Raw genomic sequence first — 15,425 nt, 5'->3', positions numbered from 1 at the left:
GGTATTTCAATATTTTTCATGAATTCATTAATCACTAAACGTTTAAGCAGGGATATGATAATCTTTTCATGTTTATTTGCATAGTAAAAATACAATTCTACTCCAAGGTTAACAAAGTTAAGACATGTTGCTCAAAGGTTTTTTTTTACCTTTCATCAACTGTTAAATAGTTAAAATACATTTTTAGCTTTGGAAAAAACAAAAAATAAGTTTTGCATATGTAAGTAATTTTGTTATTTCACATTCTTTTTTGTGTAATTTTCTATAATCATGGGGGCGTTTTGATAATTTGATATTATTTTATTATTTTTAAAGTTGAAAAGCTGTGTCAGAACCACGTTAATTGGATCAGGTAAAAAATTGAATGAAAGTTTAAAAATTAATCCATTTGATTAAATTTAACAATATTATTAAAATATATTTTTTATACTTTTAAAATTTTTTATATTTTAAAAAATTAATATTAATTCGCTGAGGCGTAGGCAAATAAAGTGAGTATAATGTGCAAACTGTAATTTATGAAATGCTTATTAGGGATGAGAAAAAAAACTAGAAAACCCGGAAAATAAAAAAAATAATCGAAAAAACCAAACCGTGAAAAAAAACTGATTAGAATTTTAAAACACCGACCGGTTCGGTTTAGTTTTACAAGTCTGAAATCAAAAAAATCAAACTGAATCAAAACTAATCGGTTTGAATCAGTTTTGATTTTTTTAAAATTTTAATTTAGTTATAATTTTTTATAAAAACCGAACCAAACCGAAAAAAATTACCCTCGACACTTACAATTATGCTCTCCTGAAACAAGATCAGCATCGGGCCTTCCTCACCTGTAAGCCCATGAAGGCCCACCTAAACATGAGAAAAAAAAGGGCGACATGGTAAATTAAAAAACCAAGGCACGGGAAAAAAATCCCTTGATTAGGGTCATAATTTAAGCAAGCCCGTCTCCGTATTGTTTCCTCACATCACAGTGCTGCTATCGATCTAACTATCTAATCAAACAGAGTGTTCCTTGAAACTCCTCCAAAACAAACTACAAAAAGATCCGAGGAGTTTGTGGATTCTCAATCAAATCTTCTATCTCTTTTCTCTTATCAATCATCACTTTTTTCAGGTAACCAATCCTTATACTCTTGTTTGTTTCTTGATTTAATGTTTCGATCAACTGACAATCTAATTGTTTTTCTTTTAACTTTTCTTGCTGCTTTTGTTCTTTATTGTTTGTAATCAGATCCGTAAGTTTTTGTTCTTTTAAGACGTTGTTTATTGAGTTTTGCGATAGTTAAAGATGAATCAGTGTTCAAAATCTGTACTTGATTGATGAATAATCGCTGGTTATCGTATTTTTACTATGATTTTGCGGGGGCCTAGCGATTTGGGTTTGGTGGAAAATTGGGTGTGTTTTTCGGTTTGATAGGGATGTGAATTTGGTGCGAGAAAGGATTTACTTTTCCCCCCCTTGTTATGGGAAAGATGGGCATGGTTTTTGTAGTGAATTATCATATGGGCTTTACTCGGTGTGTGCTTTGTATTGTGGTGCAGGGTCTTTTTCAAAAGTGTTTTTTCTTGAAAAATGATTTCTTTCAGATTTTTTATTTTATTTTTGATATTGGTACATCAAATTCTTCGAAAAACACTTACAAAAAACATCACTTTGATGTTTTTTCAAGTAAAATGCACCTAAAAGTAAAAGCTACCACACTCCCAAACACCCACTAAAATCTCTTTGATGAGTTTGTTATTGGGTTACTGAGTTATTTGTTGGTTACTGTTTGCAGTCATGGCTAGTTCGGCACCTGAAGGATCCCAGTTTGATGCTCGTCAATTTGATTCTAAGATGAATGAGCTGTAAGTCCTTATTTTGCTCTATGATATGTTTGCTGGTTATAATGTGTTTTGTCTCTATTTCACTATTTGAATAGTGTCTACAATTTATTGGCTTCTGTTTATCCTTAATTGCCTGGTGCCCTATGATGTTGAATTTGCTAGCTTGATGAGTGCAGGCTCACAGCTGAAGGACAGGATTTCTTTACCTCATATGATGAGGTGCATGAAACTTTTGATGCTATGAATTTGAAGGAGAACCTTCTGAGGGGTATTTACGCATATGGTGAGTGGCATTAAAACTGCAATCCTTTTCATGTTGAATTTATCTGAGTGGTGTTGCATGATGAAGCACAATTTGGAAATTTTTCTGGTTGCCTGAGTTTACATATGCAAGCATTTGAGATTTTTTCATTGCCTAATCAGATCAATTTAAAATAAAATTCAGATTTCAGGTGGTTGGCTGGGTTGAATTTAGTTTCTCATACTCCACCTATCTAACTGCTTTTTTGTGTTGCCGTTCTTTTTATTGTATATGATGGATAACAGTTATTTTAAAGCTCCTGTTTTGTCCTTGGAATATATTTGTATGCATTAGACATTATGTCTGTGCTGTTGCAAATTTGAGATCTCATGGTGTGATCCAATTTTGTTTGAAGGTTTTGAGAAGCCATCTGCAATTCAGCAAAGAGGGATTGTCCCATTCTGCAAGGGACTTGATGTAATCCAACAAGCACAATCAGGAACTGGAAAGACAGCTACGTTTTGCTCTGGGATTTTGCAGCAGCTTGATTATGATATAGTTGAATGCCAAGCATTGGTTCTTGCACCTACCCGAGAACTAGCTCAACAGATTGAAAAGGTTATGAGAGCACTAGGTGATTATCTGGGTGTGAAGGTTCATGCTTGTGTTGGTGGAACTAGTGTTCGTGAGGATCAGCGTATTCTCTCAGCTGGGGTTCATGTTGTAGTCGGTACTCCTGGTCGTGTGTTTGACATGTTGCGGAGACAATCACTTCGCCCTGACTATATCAAGATGTTTGTATTGGATGAAGCAGATGAAATGCTCTCAAGAGGATTCAAGGATCAGGTTCCTACTTTTACTTCAATCTGCACATGCATTCTTTCTTAAGTCTTTCTACTGTTTTTTGCATCGTACTGTCACTTTGAAGTTACACGCGAGTGTTTCTACTGGAAGTTCTCTCTAATGATGAAACTTTCTTTTAACAGATATATGATATTTTCCAATTACTGCCCCCAAAGATTCAGGTTGGGGTCTTCTCTGCTACTATGCCACCTGAGGCCCTAGAAATTACGAGGAAGTTCATGAATAAACCTGTGAGGATTTTAGTGAAGCGTGATGAGCTTACCCTTGAGGGTATCAAGCAATTCTATGTTAATGTTGACAAGGAGGAATGGAAGCTTGAGACACTTTGTGATCTATATGAGACCTTGGCAATAACCCAAAGTGTTATCTTTGTGAACACCAGGCGCAAGGTGGATTGGCTCACAGACAAGATGCGCAGTCGTGATCACACAGTCTCTGCCACTCATGGAGATATGGACCAAAACACAAGGGACATTATTATGCGAGAATTCCGCTCTGGTTCCTCTCGTGTGCTGATCACTACTGATCTGTTGGCCCGTGGTATTGATGTCCAGCAAGTCTCACTTGTGATCAATTATGATCTCCCTACCCAGCCAGAGAACTACCTCCATCGTATTGGTCGTAGTGGACGTTTTGGAAGGAAGGGTGTTGCTATAAACTTTGTTACCAGGGATGATGAAAGAATGCTTTCTGACATCCAGAGATTCTATAATGTAACGGTTGAGGAGCTGCCATCAAATGTTGCTGATCTTCTTTGAAGCAATTTTGGTTCACCAAGGTAAATGGCTGGGCTTGGAAGTTAAAACTATTATGCTGTTTGCAGTTTTGGGGCCTCTATTTAGCATGGATTGGACTAGCCCTGCAGGTTTGGTTCTGAGCATTTGAGATTGGGGTCAATCCCATTTCGGGTGCAGAAGTCCCATGTGTTAAATTTTGTTGCAAGTTTGTTTTTGCTTTTTCCTTTTTGTGTCGGAGTAAAATTTGCAGAATTATGGTAGTGTCAATCATAATATTTTACTCTCTGCGTGGTTTTTTATTTTATGCAAGGGAATTTCATGTAGGTAAAAAACTTATGATAAAGTCATTATGTTATAATATTGGGCTCTCCGTTGCTGTTCTCTTGAGCAATTTAATTTGTGTTTCTTGATGCCTTGTCCTTTTCATTAGCAAACTCCCTCTTTCCTGTATGTGTGTCATGTTCTTAGAAAAAACTAAAAAAATCCTCCAGCCTCAATTACTTGAGTTTGTGCAACACAAGTGTTTTGCTAAGCCGGGGGATCCTATTCAGAGTGATATTAGCAAAGCACCTTCACTTGCCCGGATATTTCTTTCCCTTGAGCAACTCCTGGACTGGCATGTATATGCATATGGAGTGCCAATAATATATATTATATGTTATTTCACTTAATTTTTCGGCTGGGATGTGCCCTTATCTTTGGACCGATGATATTTTGGGAGCATGCACATGTTATTTATCAGTCTTTCCACGGGAATTTGTTGTTTATTGCGTGTGCATATGCTGCTCATCAACCCGAGTTCACTGATTAGGTACCGTTAACTATTCTGACTTGGTATTTCTAACTGTATTTTTAAAAAATTTGATTTTTTTTTGTTTAAAATGAAATTTATTATATATTTTCATATTGTTTTGATACGTTGATATAAAAATAATTTTTAAAAAATAAAATATTTTATTTTGATGAATTTCTAAAAAAATCACCCGTCTTCACATATTTAGGAAGATGTAAATCCCTATTTTAATCTGCTTGTTTGGGTGGTCGAGATGATTCTGCATATTATTATCGATCGTGAATGCACATGGGTTTTCCTGTCTGTGATGAGAGGTTGAATATTCTTACTGTAAAGGCGTGGCCTCTTGACCCGTATGCAGAACGAAATGACGAGCACGTTGCACCTGGTCAACCACCATTGCCCACTTGCTTGAACATGAGCACAAGCATCCTCCATTATGCTAAACTTCACGGACCACAACCCTAATCGATCAAAGAGCAGCATTGCTACTCCACTAAGAGTCGAAATTCTTGCGAACACAACTTGCCATTAGACATTGCAGCACTTGTTTCTCCACGGTGGACGCAACATATCATTTTCTCAAGCCTTTGTAGTGTGTTTTACTCTTACCTTGCCGCTTGTGGTAATGGAAAAACTTCTGTTAGGCCTCTTCCATTGACACACATTGCTGTTTCGAAAACACTAAAATAAATAAGCTGTATCATGACCGTTGCGAAACATACAAAAATGTGCTTCAAACCAATGATGATGATGATGTTGCTGCAAATAGTGAACAACTTTTCGGTTACAGTGAACTGTAAGAATTCCTCCTAGTGAATCTACTCCATCAAATTCTATGAAAATTGATTTCAAACATGGTGGTGTACTGGTCTCCCCGGTCAAGGGAATTTCTCACAAGAAGTTTGTGTCTCATGGAAAGATTTTGGATTTCTTCCCTCTATATACAAAACAGATAATGGTAATATAGAAAGTATAAACATAAATTGCAGTGATGAATACTGATACAAGGAAGGTATTATTCATTCTGACCGGTAAATACTGAAAACACGAACATGCAGGAGAAAAAACGCACAAGTAAAAAACTACTGCCCTGGACAAAATGATTGCCCATTAAACACGCCATGTAGATTCACTCATCGAGAAAAATGTCCATTAAGTCAATCCAAGCTAACAAAAAGTGGAAAAAGGAACCCGAGCATCTCATCCTGTGTTGGACCCCACCATTCCATTATTCCAACTCTTTCCTCCTCTGTCAGAATCAAGAAGCTCAACCAATAAAAACAACCTCTCTTACCTTCATTCAATGTCTGTTTCTCTCTGTCTCCGCAGCATACCTATACCATATTCCTAATCCCATGGAAGATTACAACAGATCAAAATCGTATTCTTATTCTCATGGGAATGATATGATGCAGATGGAGAGTTATCATGGTCCACAAAGGCCACCAACTTCTTCTTATGAGCTCAGGTCCTATAGCACTTCCTACGCTCAGACTCAGGTGGCCAACGGCAACTATAACACCAACAATTTCGGCAACAACAGGGACTTTAAGGCTAAGAAAGGAAAGGGCTATACTGGTTCATCTTCTTCGAAGTCTTGGAGCTTTGATGATCCTGAGTTTCAAAGGAAGAAGAGGGTTGCTAGCTATAAAATGTATAGTGTTGAAGGTAAAGTGAAAGGGACTTTCAGGAAGAGCTTCAGGTGGATTAAAGATAGGTGCACACAAGTGATGTATGGATGGTGGTGATTTGATGATGGGTATTGCTCTCTTTCTTATTTTTCTCCTTTGCCTAATTTCCTGTGTTTGTACTTAAGGTCTGTGTGACAATCACTGAAAGTTTATAGATTGATGTGTTGGTGTTATGAATTCCTGATGTGGGACTAGTTTTAAGTTGTGTAATTGATTGTTTTTACTTTTTTTTGCTGCCCGGGAGGCTTAATCTGTTAATTCCCTTACAAATTCTTTTGATAATGATGTGATATATATATATATATATATATATATATATATATATATATATTCTTTAAGGTTATCTGAGTTTGATTAATCAGTTCTATGGATACTTTGGTCCTGTAAATTGGATTGTTTCACAATTCGTTATCATGGGTTAGATTTATTATTGAAAAAGTGGATTTGCTATAGTCTGGTCTTTGATGTAATACTATTCTTTATCAGTGCTGGTACTATTATTATTATTATTGCTTTTAAATTATAGTTGAAGGCCATGTTTTAGGGTTAATCTTGAAGGTTTGCAGAATAGGGTTCTGTTGTCTACACTAGATTTGAAATCCTTTTTCTTTCTGTTTATGTTACTTGATGCATTTAAGGTTATGAAACTGGAATGATTACATTGTGTTTTTCTATAGCATCCATCATACATGATCTCTACATTCCTATAGCAGAGGCATATCATCAATCCTTTTCTGCTCGTTGTGCATAAATGGAAACAAAAACCCTTTCCGAAGCCAAATATGCTAGACAATCAACATGACTTTGTTACATATGCGCTTATATAAAATGTCTTCGGAATGTCATTTCTTTTGTGTTCTTTATTGCAAAGTCTTCTATCCGTTTCCTTGATTAGCTTACTTTGAAATTTGATCTTAAGCCACAATCTTGTCTCTACTCAGAGCGATACAGGCCAGTGATGGTTTTTCATTCTTGAACTTCGTAGTTCCAAAACCTTCATGGCCGTGAATCATGATAATGTCCAAGTAGGGTTAACTTCTAAATTTAGAGTCGTGAAGAGCTAGGGGCAGAGGGGACCTTGTATTCTTCTAATTTGATGACAGGCCAAAATATGAAACTTACCTATGCAATTGAGTTTCCTTCGTTCTGAATGTCTGTTTGTCATCTACTGAAGTTATCCATGTTCAAAAGCTAGCATTATAAGAAACATAATCATGTTATTTGATCATGCTCTCCTCTGTCAAAACTCTGAACTTGTTATATATAATTTGGTTAATTAACCTTATGTGCTAAGGAAAGGAGATGAGTCCACTTCATTAATTTGTTGTTTTCATTTCCTAAAGTTGGTTAAATCACCGTCATTCTTGATGTGCAGATCAAGCAAATGGTATTAGCAGTATAATGATAAAATGTCAACTCTCCTCACTCAAATGCCTAACGTGTCCTTTTCGAAGAACTCTGAACCTTTTGTTTGTGTAGCGTTAGTTTTTGATGTGAAACTTTGTCATTTCACACTTCCTTCAGGATAAGCAGTACAAATCCATGATAGATCACTCTTGGATTATCATACATGTCATGTAGCACTTTTCTCATAGCATGCCGCAATTATGATCTTTGTGCTGTCATCATGCGCAGATGCAGGCGTTGTAGATTATAAGGATATATGATGCATGTTGCTTTTGGTGAAAGATCCACATTGAAGAATCAAGATAAATATGGATTGAACAGTAGATATATATAGCAATGGTCTTTCATTTATGTTGGATAACTTTTTAAAGAGATGTTCTATTAGTGTCTGTTATTCTAGTGAAGGTTGCCTATCACATCAAAATGATTGTTTTTTTCTTCATTATATATATATATACACACACACACATATCAAAACCGTTAAAAAACACTAAAATTTTTTTATCAACTTGATGTTTTTTCAAGCGAAACACTTAAAAAAAACAAATACTATCGCGCTCTCAAATACAGGCGAAGCCGGAAATACTGAATGCAAAGTTTGCAGTACTTGGTCTGGGGCCAAATATTCTGGTTTCCATTACTGAACTTTGAAGGCAACGATGGTGATTAGAAACAAGTTTTTGTGTTTTAAAGCAAGGTTTACTGGGAGTTGCCATAGCTTAAATGTTGTATTCGTATTAACTGTCAACTAACTCTGTCATAGCTTAGATGTTGTATTCAAAATATAACTACAGATATATGCAGTTTCTTTGCCTCTTTTCAGCCAAAATTTGTTTCTCGCCTTCTTTTATCCATGGATTGCATGTGTTGAGATGTGAAGTATACCTAAAACTTGAAGCTTTATAGCTGTACAACCAAGCAATAGTGAGGTGCTGATGGTTTTTATCCAATTACTATGTGTCTTGGATTAGAACCCACTGGATAGCTTACCCGTGCTTTTGTGTTTTGATGAGAGTCGACTTGATTTTTTTAAAATATAAAAAAATAGTGATTAATTATTGTAAGTATATATTTTTTAAAAAATTAATGGCTTTACATCATAAAAAGAGAACAGAAAAGAAAATATTAATTGTCAATCCCTAGAAATCCAAACAATAAAAGATAAAATTAGAAAATAGAAATCAATAAACAAAAAAAAAGTAAAAAAAAACCGGTAAACTCAAGTGATGAAATTGAAAAAAAATTAAAATTATGGATCCAATGATAAAATCAAAAATAAATTAAAATTTGAGAAAGGTGCCAAGAAAAAAAATAAAACCAAAACATTGATGGTTAAAATCTTAAATACCATCAAATATTAAATTGAAGAGTTAAATTGAAAATTTTTAAGTTTATAAATTCATAAAAGAATTCAAAACAAAAATAAAAATCAAGTGAGTAAAGATAAAATTAAAACAAAATTAAAAAAAATCAAAACTAAAACATATCATTTGATGCTCAAAATATTCAATTTGAAAGGTTGACTCGTAACCCAGAATTTTGACCATCATAATATATCCCATGCTGTAAAAATGACAAAATAATTTAATTGTATATAAAAGTTGTAAATTTATTATAAATAACATTTTTATCCTTAAAAAAAAAAACCTTATCTCTACAACCAAAACAATTGTTCAGTATATTAAAAGACAAAATGAGTAATATATTATTTAAATTCACAGTATTTCTCCTCACTTGATTTAAAAAGAGTTGAGCCCTTGTTGGTTTTTTTTTTTTTTTTTTTTGTAAGTGATGCCAGGGTAAGCTCATTTCAATTGAATTCTTGTTTGTCTTTGAAGGGAATAATAATAATAATAATAATAATAAAAAGAAGGTATCATTGCTATTGTTCCGGTAAATAAACTAAATTTAAGGGTTTATGAATTTCTATCACCTCTAACAGAAGGGTGTCGATCAAAGAAAGAAACAATAAGGGACCTTTGTGAATTTCACCTAAACTTCGGGGATGCTCTCACAAACGATCTTGTTATTATATTGGCCTGAACATGGCAGTCAACCAACAAACCCCAAGTAATTGTAAATTAAGGCAAGTAACTAACGCTGAGACAACAACCAAACACATAAAACCCACCATAAAAAGAAACATGAAAAATATTGGAGACTCACCGCCTTAATACAGCAAGAAAGGAGAGATCTTTTTGCTTCTCTGCCTTTCAGATTTTACAGAGCGAGCAAAAAGAAATGTGGGAATCCATCTGTTTAACGCTGGCAGCCACCGCCGGTAGTAACATCGGCAAAGTTCTTCAAAAGAAGGGCACGGTCATTCTGCCTCCTCTTTCTTTCAAACTCAAGGCATGCTTCTTTTACCCATTTTCTCATTCTATCTCTTTTGTTCTTCCCTTTTCTTTTCATGACATATGCTTTCAATTGTGTTGAATAACAAGTTAACGACCAATAAGATAGATTATTTGCTTTAATCTTCAAGTTTGTTGAGAGATCTTCGATTCCTGAATTTGGAATTCTGTTATGTTAGTGTTTCAATTTCAAGAATTGATCTTTATGCTGACAAGTGCATGCGTGTTGCTTGGATTATTGGTTTACATCATCAATCTTTCGTTTCTTGATTCTGGGTTTATGGAATTTCTCCCAATTCTTTGCTTATTAGAATGTGTGCTAGCTAACTATGTACGTGAAGGGAATGGGTTCTTGCGTATGTTTATTTATTTATTGTGTGTGACTTTTCAGGTGATAAGGGCATATGCTGCTAATGTAGCTTGGATCATTGGTTTTCTTATGGATATTATTGGTGCATTGTTGATGTTGAAGGCATTGTCTCTGGCTCCTGTGAGTGAATTCATCTATGTTCCTGATTTCTTTAGATTGGTCTGCTTGATTGGAAATTTCTTTTTCTATTGAAAAAATGGAAAATAGTAGATTGACATTTTTGAACTATTTAACTATGCACACGTTTTCAACATATACCTGCGAAGGGGAAAAATGAAAAAAACATGGTGAGATTCCGCTTCTTGAAAATGATTTGAAAAATATATTTGACGTATTCTTCCACCAATTACCAGTACAAAGGGAGCTCTTTTATTTGTTTGTGGACTTCATTTTGGTTAGTGCTGTTTATTTGTCTAATTTGTGCCTAACCTACATCCAAGTGATCTTGACTGTTTTCTTTTAGGTTTCTGTCATCCAACCAGTTTCTGGTTGTGGACTTGCTATTCTTTCTGTCTTTTCCCATTTTTACCTAAAGGAAGTCATGAATGTCATTGATTGGATGGGGATCACTTTGGCTGGTATTGGTACAATAGGTATGTAAATTCTTCTTGGTTGACTCCTGGATTGGTGTTGATCTCATTATTATACTCATAGTTCAGAATGCTGCCATGATAGTTATGGCTCAAAAGTAAGAGCACATCATTACCTATTTATCATTTTTTTTCCATGCTCTGTGTGCCTTTTGTGGATGGATATAGATTTTATTGGGTGTCTCATTTGGAATAGGTCTTAACCTGAAATCTTGTTTTTCATTATCTAACGAGTATAAAGTGTTGTTGTATGTAGCCAAATTATTGATAGAAACTTATTTAATGGTTATGAAAATCCAGTCCTCCAAAATTGTTCGTATATACATTGTGATTCAACGTCATATTTATGTGTCTAATTAAACCTTTTAATTGCTTGTTTTGTATTTGCAGGAGTTGGTGCTGGAGGTGAGGAGCAAGAGGCTTCGTCCATATCTATTTTTCAGTTACCTTGGCTGGCGTTGCTTGTTGCCATCTTGTTTGTAGGTACCTTGTACTGTGCACCAACTTTACTAGCACTAATATGCTTTTGTTATCAGAATTATTGCATAGATATATGAGTATGTGAAGTTGTTTCTCTTGAAATTTAAGCTGGTCTTTAAACTGCTGAATGATAGGGATGTTGAGAAATTCAGGTCTGGCAAGGACATCAACACAACCAAAATAAGGAATGAAAAGTTTCTCACAGATACTACCAGCAGATCATGTTTTTTCATAAACTCACTAGGCTATCTCTCTACATGCCACCAATAATGCACACAGCACACGCTCATATAACACATGCACGGAGCGGTCATATATGATGAAACACGCAAGATCAGCCAAAGGTCCCTACTTATACTAGTGTAGGTCAAGACATAATGTCACTTCTTAATGTTGATTCCTGATGCACTGCTGGATGTTAATATTTGGTACAATTTCCAGAGAAAGGGGATTTTGTTTTAATTGGTTAAATTTCAGCTCCATGGTTGCCTTTATATGCTAGCATGGCTGACTTTGAAGAGTTGGTGTTGATTCTCAACACTCCCCCTCAACAATGATTCTCTTGGTTTTTCACTAATTGTAATTGAAACTCTGCAAATTTGGTATGGTTGAGGTCTTCAGTGAATATCAGTTCCTTTTGACTCTACATAAGCATGATCTCCACCATGCTGAATGTTGGTCCCTTGCTAGCACAGTTCACAATAATTACCTAAAGCCCAATCCTTGTTTGCAAACTCCAGAAGTGGTCCTTGACTGCTTGTTCTAATACCACTGTTCATACTAAGACAAAATTTGCATTCAAATTTTGAAAGTTCTTCTCCAAGTTTTTGATTATGCAATCCCATTAAGTTGCAAATTCTTTTGGTAGAAAATCATTTATTTCATGCGAGAATGAAGCATGTGGAACGGAATTATCACTTTGTAAAAGATAGGGTTAAAAGGAACATTAGCGCTGCAGAAAATTGTTATGGAAGTCCAAGTGGCTGAAATTTTCACTCACTGAAGGACTCAATGCCAATTTGCAAAGTTTCAATTGTGACTTTGGTATGACAAAAAGAGAGTCATTGTTTGGGGGGAGCGCTGAGAGTCAATGACCGACTCTATAATCAAAGAAGCAAACCACAATTTTCTCCCTAAAGCACACCTTCAGTCAGCCATGCTGCTGAAAGTTTAGCCAACCAAATTACAGCCACCTTCATAGCTAGAACCAACCCAAGAATGGTTGCGTTTACAACTCACCTTAAGAAGAATAAACTGGTCTCTTTGGCTTCTTTTTTGTAGCATGCGCCCTTTATTTATTAAGACAAATTCTACATAATGTGTGTAATAGGCAGCAAGAGTAGAGAAAGCATAATGAGCTTGTGAGCATTTTTTGTGTCATTTTAGTGTAGTGCTCCAATATAATAAAAGCATGTTTTGTCTCAACCCTTTTCATTTCTCAGCTAGGAATGTTTCAAAATTTCATCCTTCTAATTTAAAAGTGGGGGCTGTAACCTGACTGCTACCATTTATTGTTTTTGGTGCCCTTATTGCATATTTTTTCAGTTAGGGCTCAATTCATTAGACATTTTACAGGTCTCTGCATGGGTGGAGGGAGTATATTAGATAATGTGATGATTACTCTGTTTGATTTGACCTGTGCAATTAAATATGATCTTTTGACATAGGTAGTTCTCAATGGATGGCTTCGGATGTACAGACGTCAAAGAAGAGCACATGAGACAGTAATATTTTCAATGTTTATGTTGCTAGTTTGTAAGAAAATGTTTCTGATTTTGAGTCTTCAACCAACCACTTAGCCTCATTTTCTGCCTTCCATTGACAATTCTTTTCAATGCACAGATGGACTATGAAGTTGTTGAAGAAATTATATACGGCTTGGAATCTGGCATTTTGTTTGGGTATGATTCCTGACAAACCATCTTTGTTCAGACATTTGTTGCTTTTCAGAGTTGACTCTTTTTATACAACAGAGTTTTATGTCCAGCAAATTCAAAATAATAAGGATCTTTTATTTGCCAATTTGCATAGATAACTTTGTTGGGCTTTCATTATATCATTGAATGCACAGAAATTTACATTAAAAGATGGAAACACGTGTTATGCCTAAAGGGTTCACCACCCAGTGTTATCATTTTAGTTTGTCATTGTCATTTAATCAGAATAGTTATAGTCACTTCAATCAATAATGTAACTTTCATAATCATGAATTAACAGTTTCATTTCTTTTAAAGAAACCATTCCTTGATGATTATGCTGAAAATATTGTTTTAAGTGCAATTCAACATATTAAATGTTTTGAACTACTGATGTTATTCGGCTAGGTTTAAGATATTAAATGCTGAATTAAGACATCTAATTCAGGATGGCTTCTGTAATATCAAAGATGGGATTTGTCTTCTTGGAGCAGGGCTTCTCCAAAATGCTAGTTCCTTTATGCCTCACCATCAGTATATGCTGTAGTGCAACAGGATTTTATTACCAGGTATTTTCAATCATCTTCTAGATTTTCTCTGGAGCTCCATCTGAGGCTATTTTGACTTTTTATCCATATAGAACTTGCTTTTCATATTTTACATGTCCATATTTGGAGAGATTTCTGCTTATCTCTCTTGTCCCAGAACAAGAAAAAAGCAATTTTATTTTCTGTTCTAGCTCCATCAAATGCATACACATGTCATATTGATTTTCCATTTGGCTTTATTTTGGCTGGAACCAGATCCATTTCACTCGTCCTGTTGAAGCTACCTGTGTGTGTAGAAAAGTTGACAGATCAAACTGATTTATGCTTTCCTTCTGAACAGACCCAAGGTCTAAAACATGGAAGGGCAATTGTGCTGTCTACATGTGCTGCCGTGGCATCAATAGTGACTGGTGTACTTGCTGGAATGCTTGCTCTGGGGGAACGGTTGCCTTCAGCACCAGCTGCCCGTTTTTCTCTTCTTCTCGGATGGTAACTGTAAAGCAAAGTTTTTATTAAACAATTGCTCTTTTATATTTGATTATCTTGATATGAACTTGATGCCCTAAGTCCCACGTAATTTGATGCTATACCACAGTGAAGGTGCCCTATTCAAGAGGTTGCATGTGGAAAAAAAATCTATGGTTGGACAATTTTGCGGAAATCTGATTTTAAAACCTTGACTTCAATGTTATTGAAATTTCCCCATTTGGCACAAACTGATGGGCCAATGGAAGTATTCAGTCCCATTTTAGTATGCTTGACAACTGAATACAATCTGAACCAAAAAAACAAGTTGAACTCCATGCAATGATATTAATCTACCTTCCATGGCCAATTTTGTAGAATTTATTAATTGTTTTTCTGACTGATGAACCCTAGTCCACACAAAAATGTGCTAATAGGGAATTAGGGATCCCAGATTCCCAGCTAGGAAATATGAGATATTGTCATGTTGCTATAATATACTATTTCATTGAGCTTTTCCTTATTTCAGGCTGCTTATCGTAGTAGGTGTGATTTTACTTGTGAGTTCAACTTGGCTGTTGCGACACCTTCCACAACCATTGCGTCACTTCACAAGTAGTGCTGATCGAAATTTCAGTCTGAGTCGATCAGGATCACTCCGACTTAAGGATCCAAACCCAACTGCTGTTATCCATGCAGCAACATTGCATCATTTGATATCATCTCCATCTAAGGAGAAGGCTTGAACAGAAACAATGCTTGCAAATTTTTTGCCAACGCCTAGACTCGAGACATTTTGGTTAACATGGTTGTGCATTCCCTGAAATGCTGCATCGTGCTTGGTCTTGTTAAGGGTGGGGTGTACAGTTGGTCTGATCACTGCGGTTTTTTTTTGGAAGGCATGAAATTTTTTAAATCATTCCTTCTGTGATATAATTCCAGTTTGGAATATCTACCTATTTCCAACTTCTTTTAAAGTTGCATTTGACTGTAAGATGTAAACCATTTGTCACAGTATGGTATTGTAATTAAGATTGGATTTCTGTCAACAACTCCACTGCAATCATCTCGGCATACAACAGGTTTTACGAATTATATACAGCCGCACACTAAGATCAGCTTCATCAACAAACAGG

The 15,425-nt window shown here is 35.4% G+C and overlaps 3 protein-coding genes across 3 annotated transcripts; all 3 read left to right on the top strand.

Annotated features, from left to right (window-relative positions):
* The first annotated feature begins 916 nt into the window (after nucleotides 1-916).
* LOC133689581 (eukaryotic initiation factor 4A-9-like) lies at nucleotides 917-4,063 on the top strand. Its single transcript, XM_062109491.1, has 5 exons — nucleotides 917-1,117; nucleotides 1,782-1,851; nucleotides 2,007-2,113; nucleotides 2,487-2,917; nucleotides 3,058-4,063. The coding sequence occupies exons 2-5, from the start codon at nucleotides 1,784-1,786 to the stop codon at nucleotides 3,691-3,693; spliced, it is 1,242 nt and encodes a 413-aa protein (XP_061965475.1). The 5' UTR covers nucleotides 917-1,117; nucleotides 1,782-1,783; the 3' UTR covers nucleotides 3,694-4,063.
* A 1,760-nt stretch (nucleotides 4,064-5,823) lies between these two features.
* On the top strand, nucleotides 5,824-6,216 carry LOC133688369 (uncharacterized). Its single transcript, XM_062107839.1, has one exon. It carries the CDS (start codon nucleotides 5,824-5,826, stop codon nucleotides 6,214-6,216), a length of 393 nt encoding a protein of 130 aa, XP_061963823.1.
* A 3,406-nt stretch (nucleotides 6,217-9,622) lies between these two features.
* Nucleotides 9,623-15,341, top strand: LOC133689592 (probable magnesium transporter NIPA9). Its single transcript, XM_062109504.1, has 9 exons — nucleotides 9,623-9,918; nucleotides 10,312-10,410; nucleotides 10,754-10,883; nucleotides 11,271-11,363; nucleotides 13,032-13,084; nucleotides 13,203-13,261; nucleotides 13,725-13,845; nucleotides 14,165-14,313; nucleotides 14,819-15,341. Exons 1-9 carry the CDS (start codon nucleotides 9,808-9,810, stop codon nucleotides 15,033-15,035), a joined length of 1,032 nt encoding a protein of 343 aa, XP_061965488.1. The 5' UTR covers nucleotides 9,623-9,807; the 3' UTR covers nucleotides 15,036-15,341.
* Nucleotides 15,342-15,425: the final 84 nt, after the last annotated feature.

This window comes from Populus nigra, chromosome 3, assembly GCF_951802175.1.
Source record: "Populus nigra chromosome 3, ddPopNigr1.1, whole genome shotgun sequence".
Taxonomy (NCBI): domain Eukaryota; kingdom Viridiplantae; phylum Streptophyta; class Magnoliopsida; order Malpighiales; family Salicaceae; genus Populus; species Populus nigra.
Note: the sequence above shows the minus strand (reverse complement) of the source record. Positions and strands in the feature narration are given on the sequence as shown.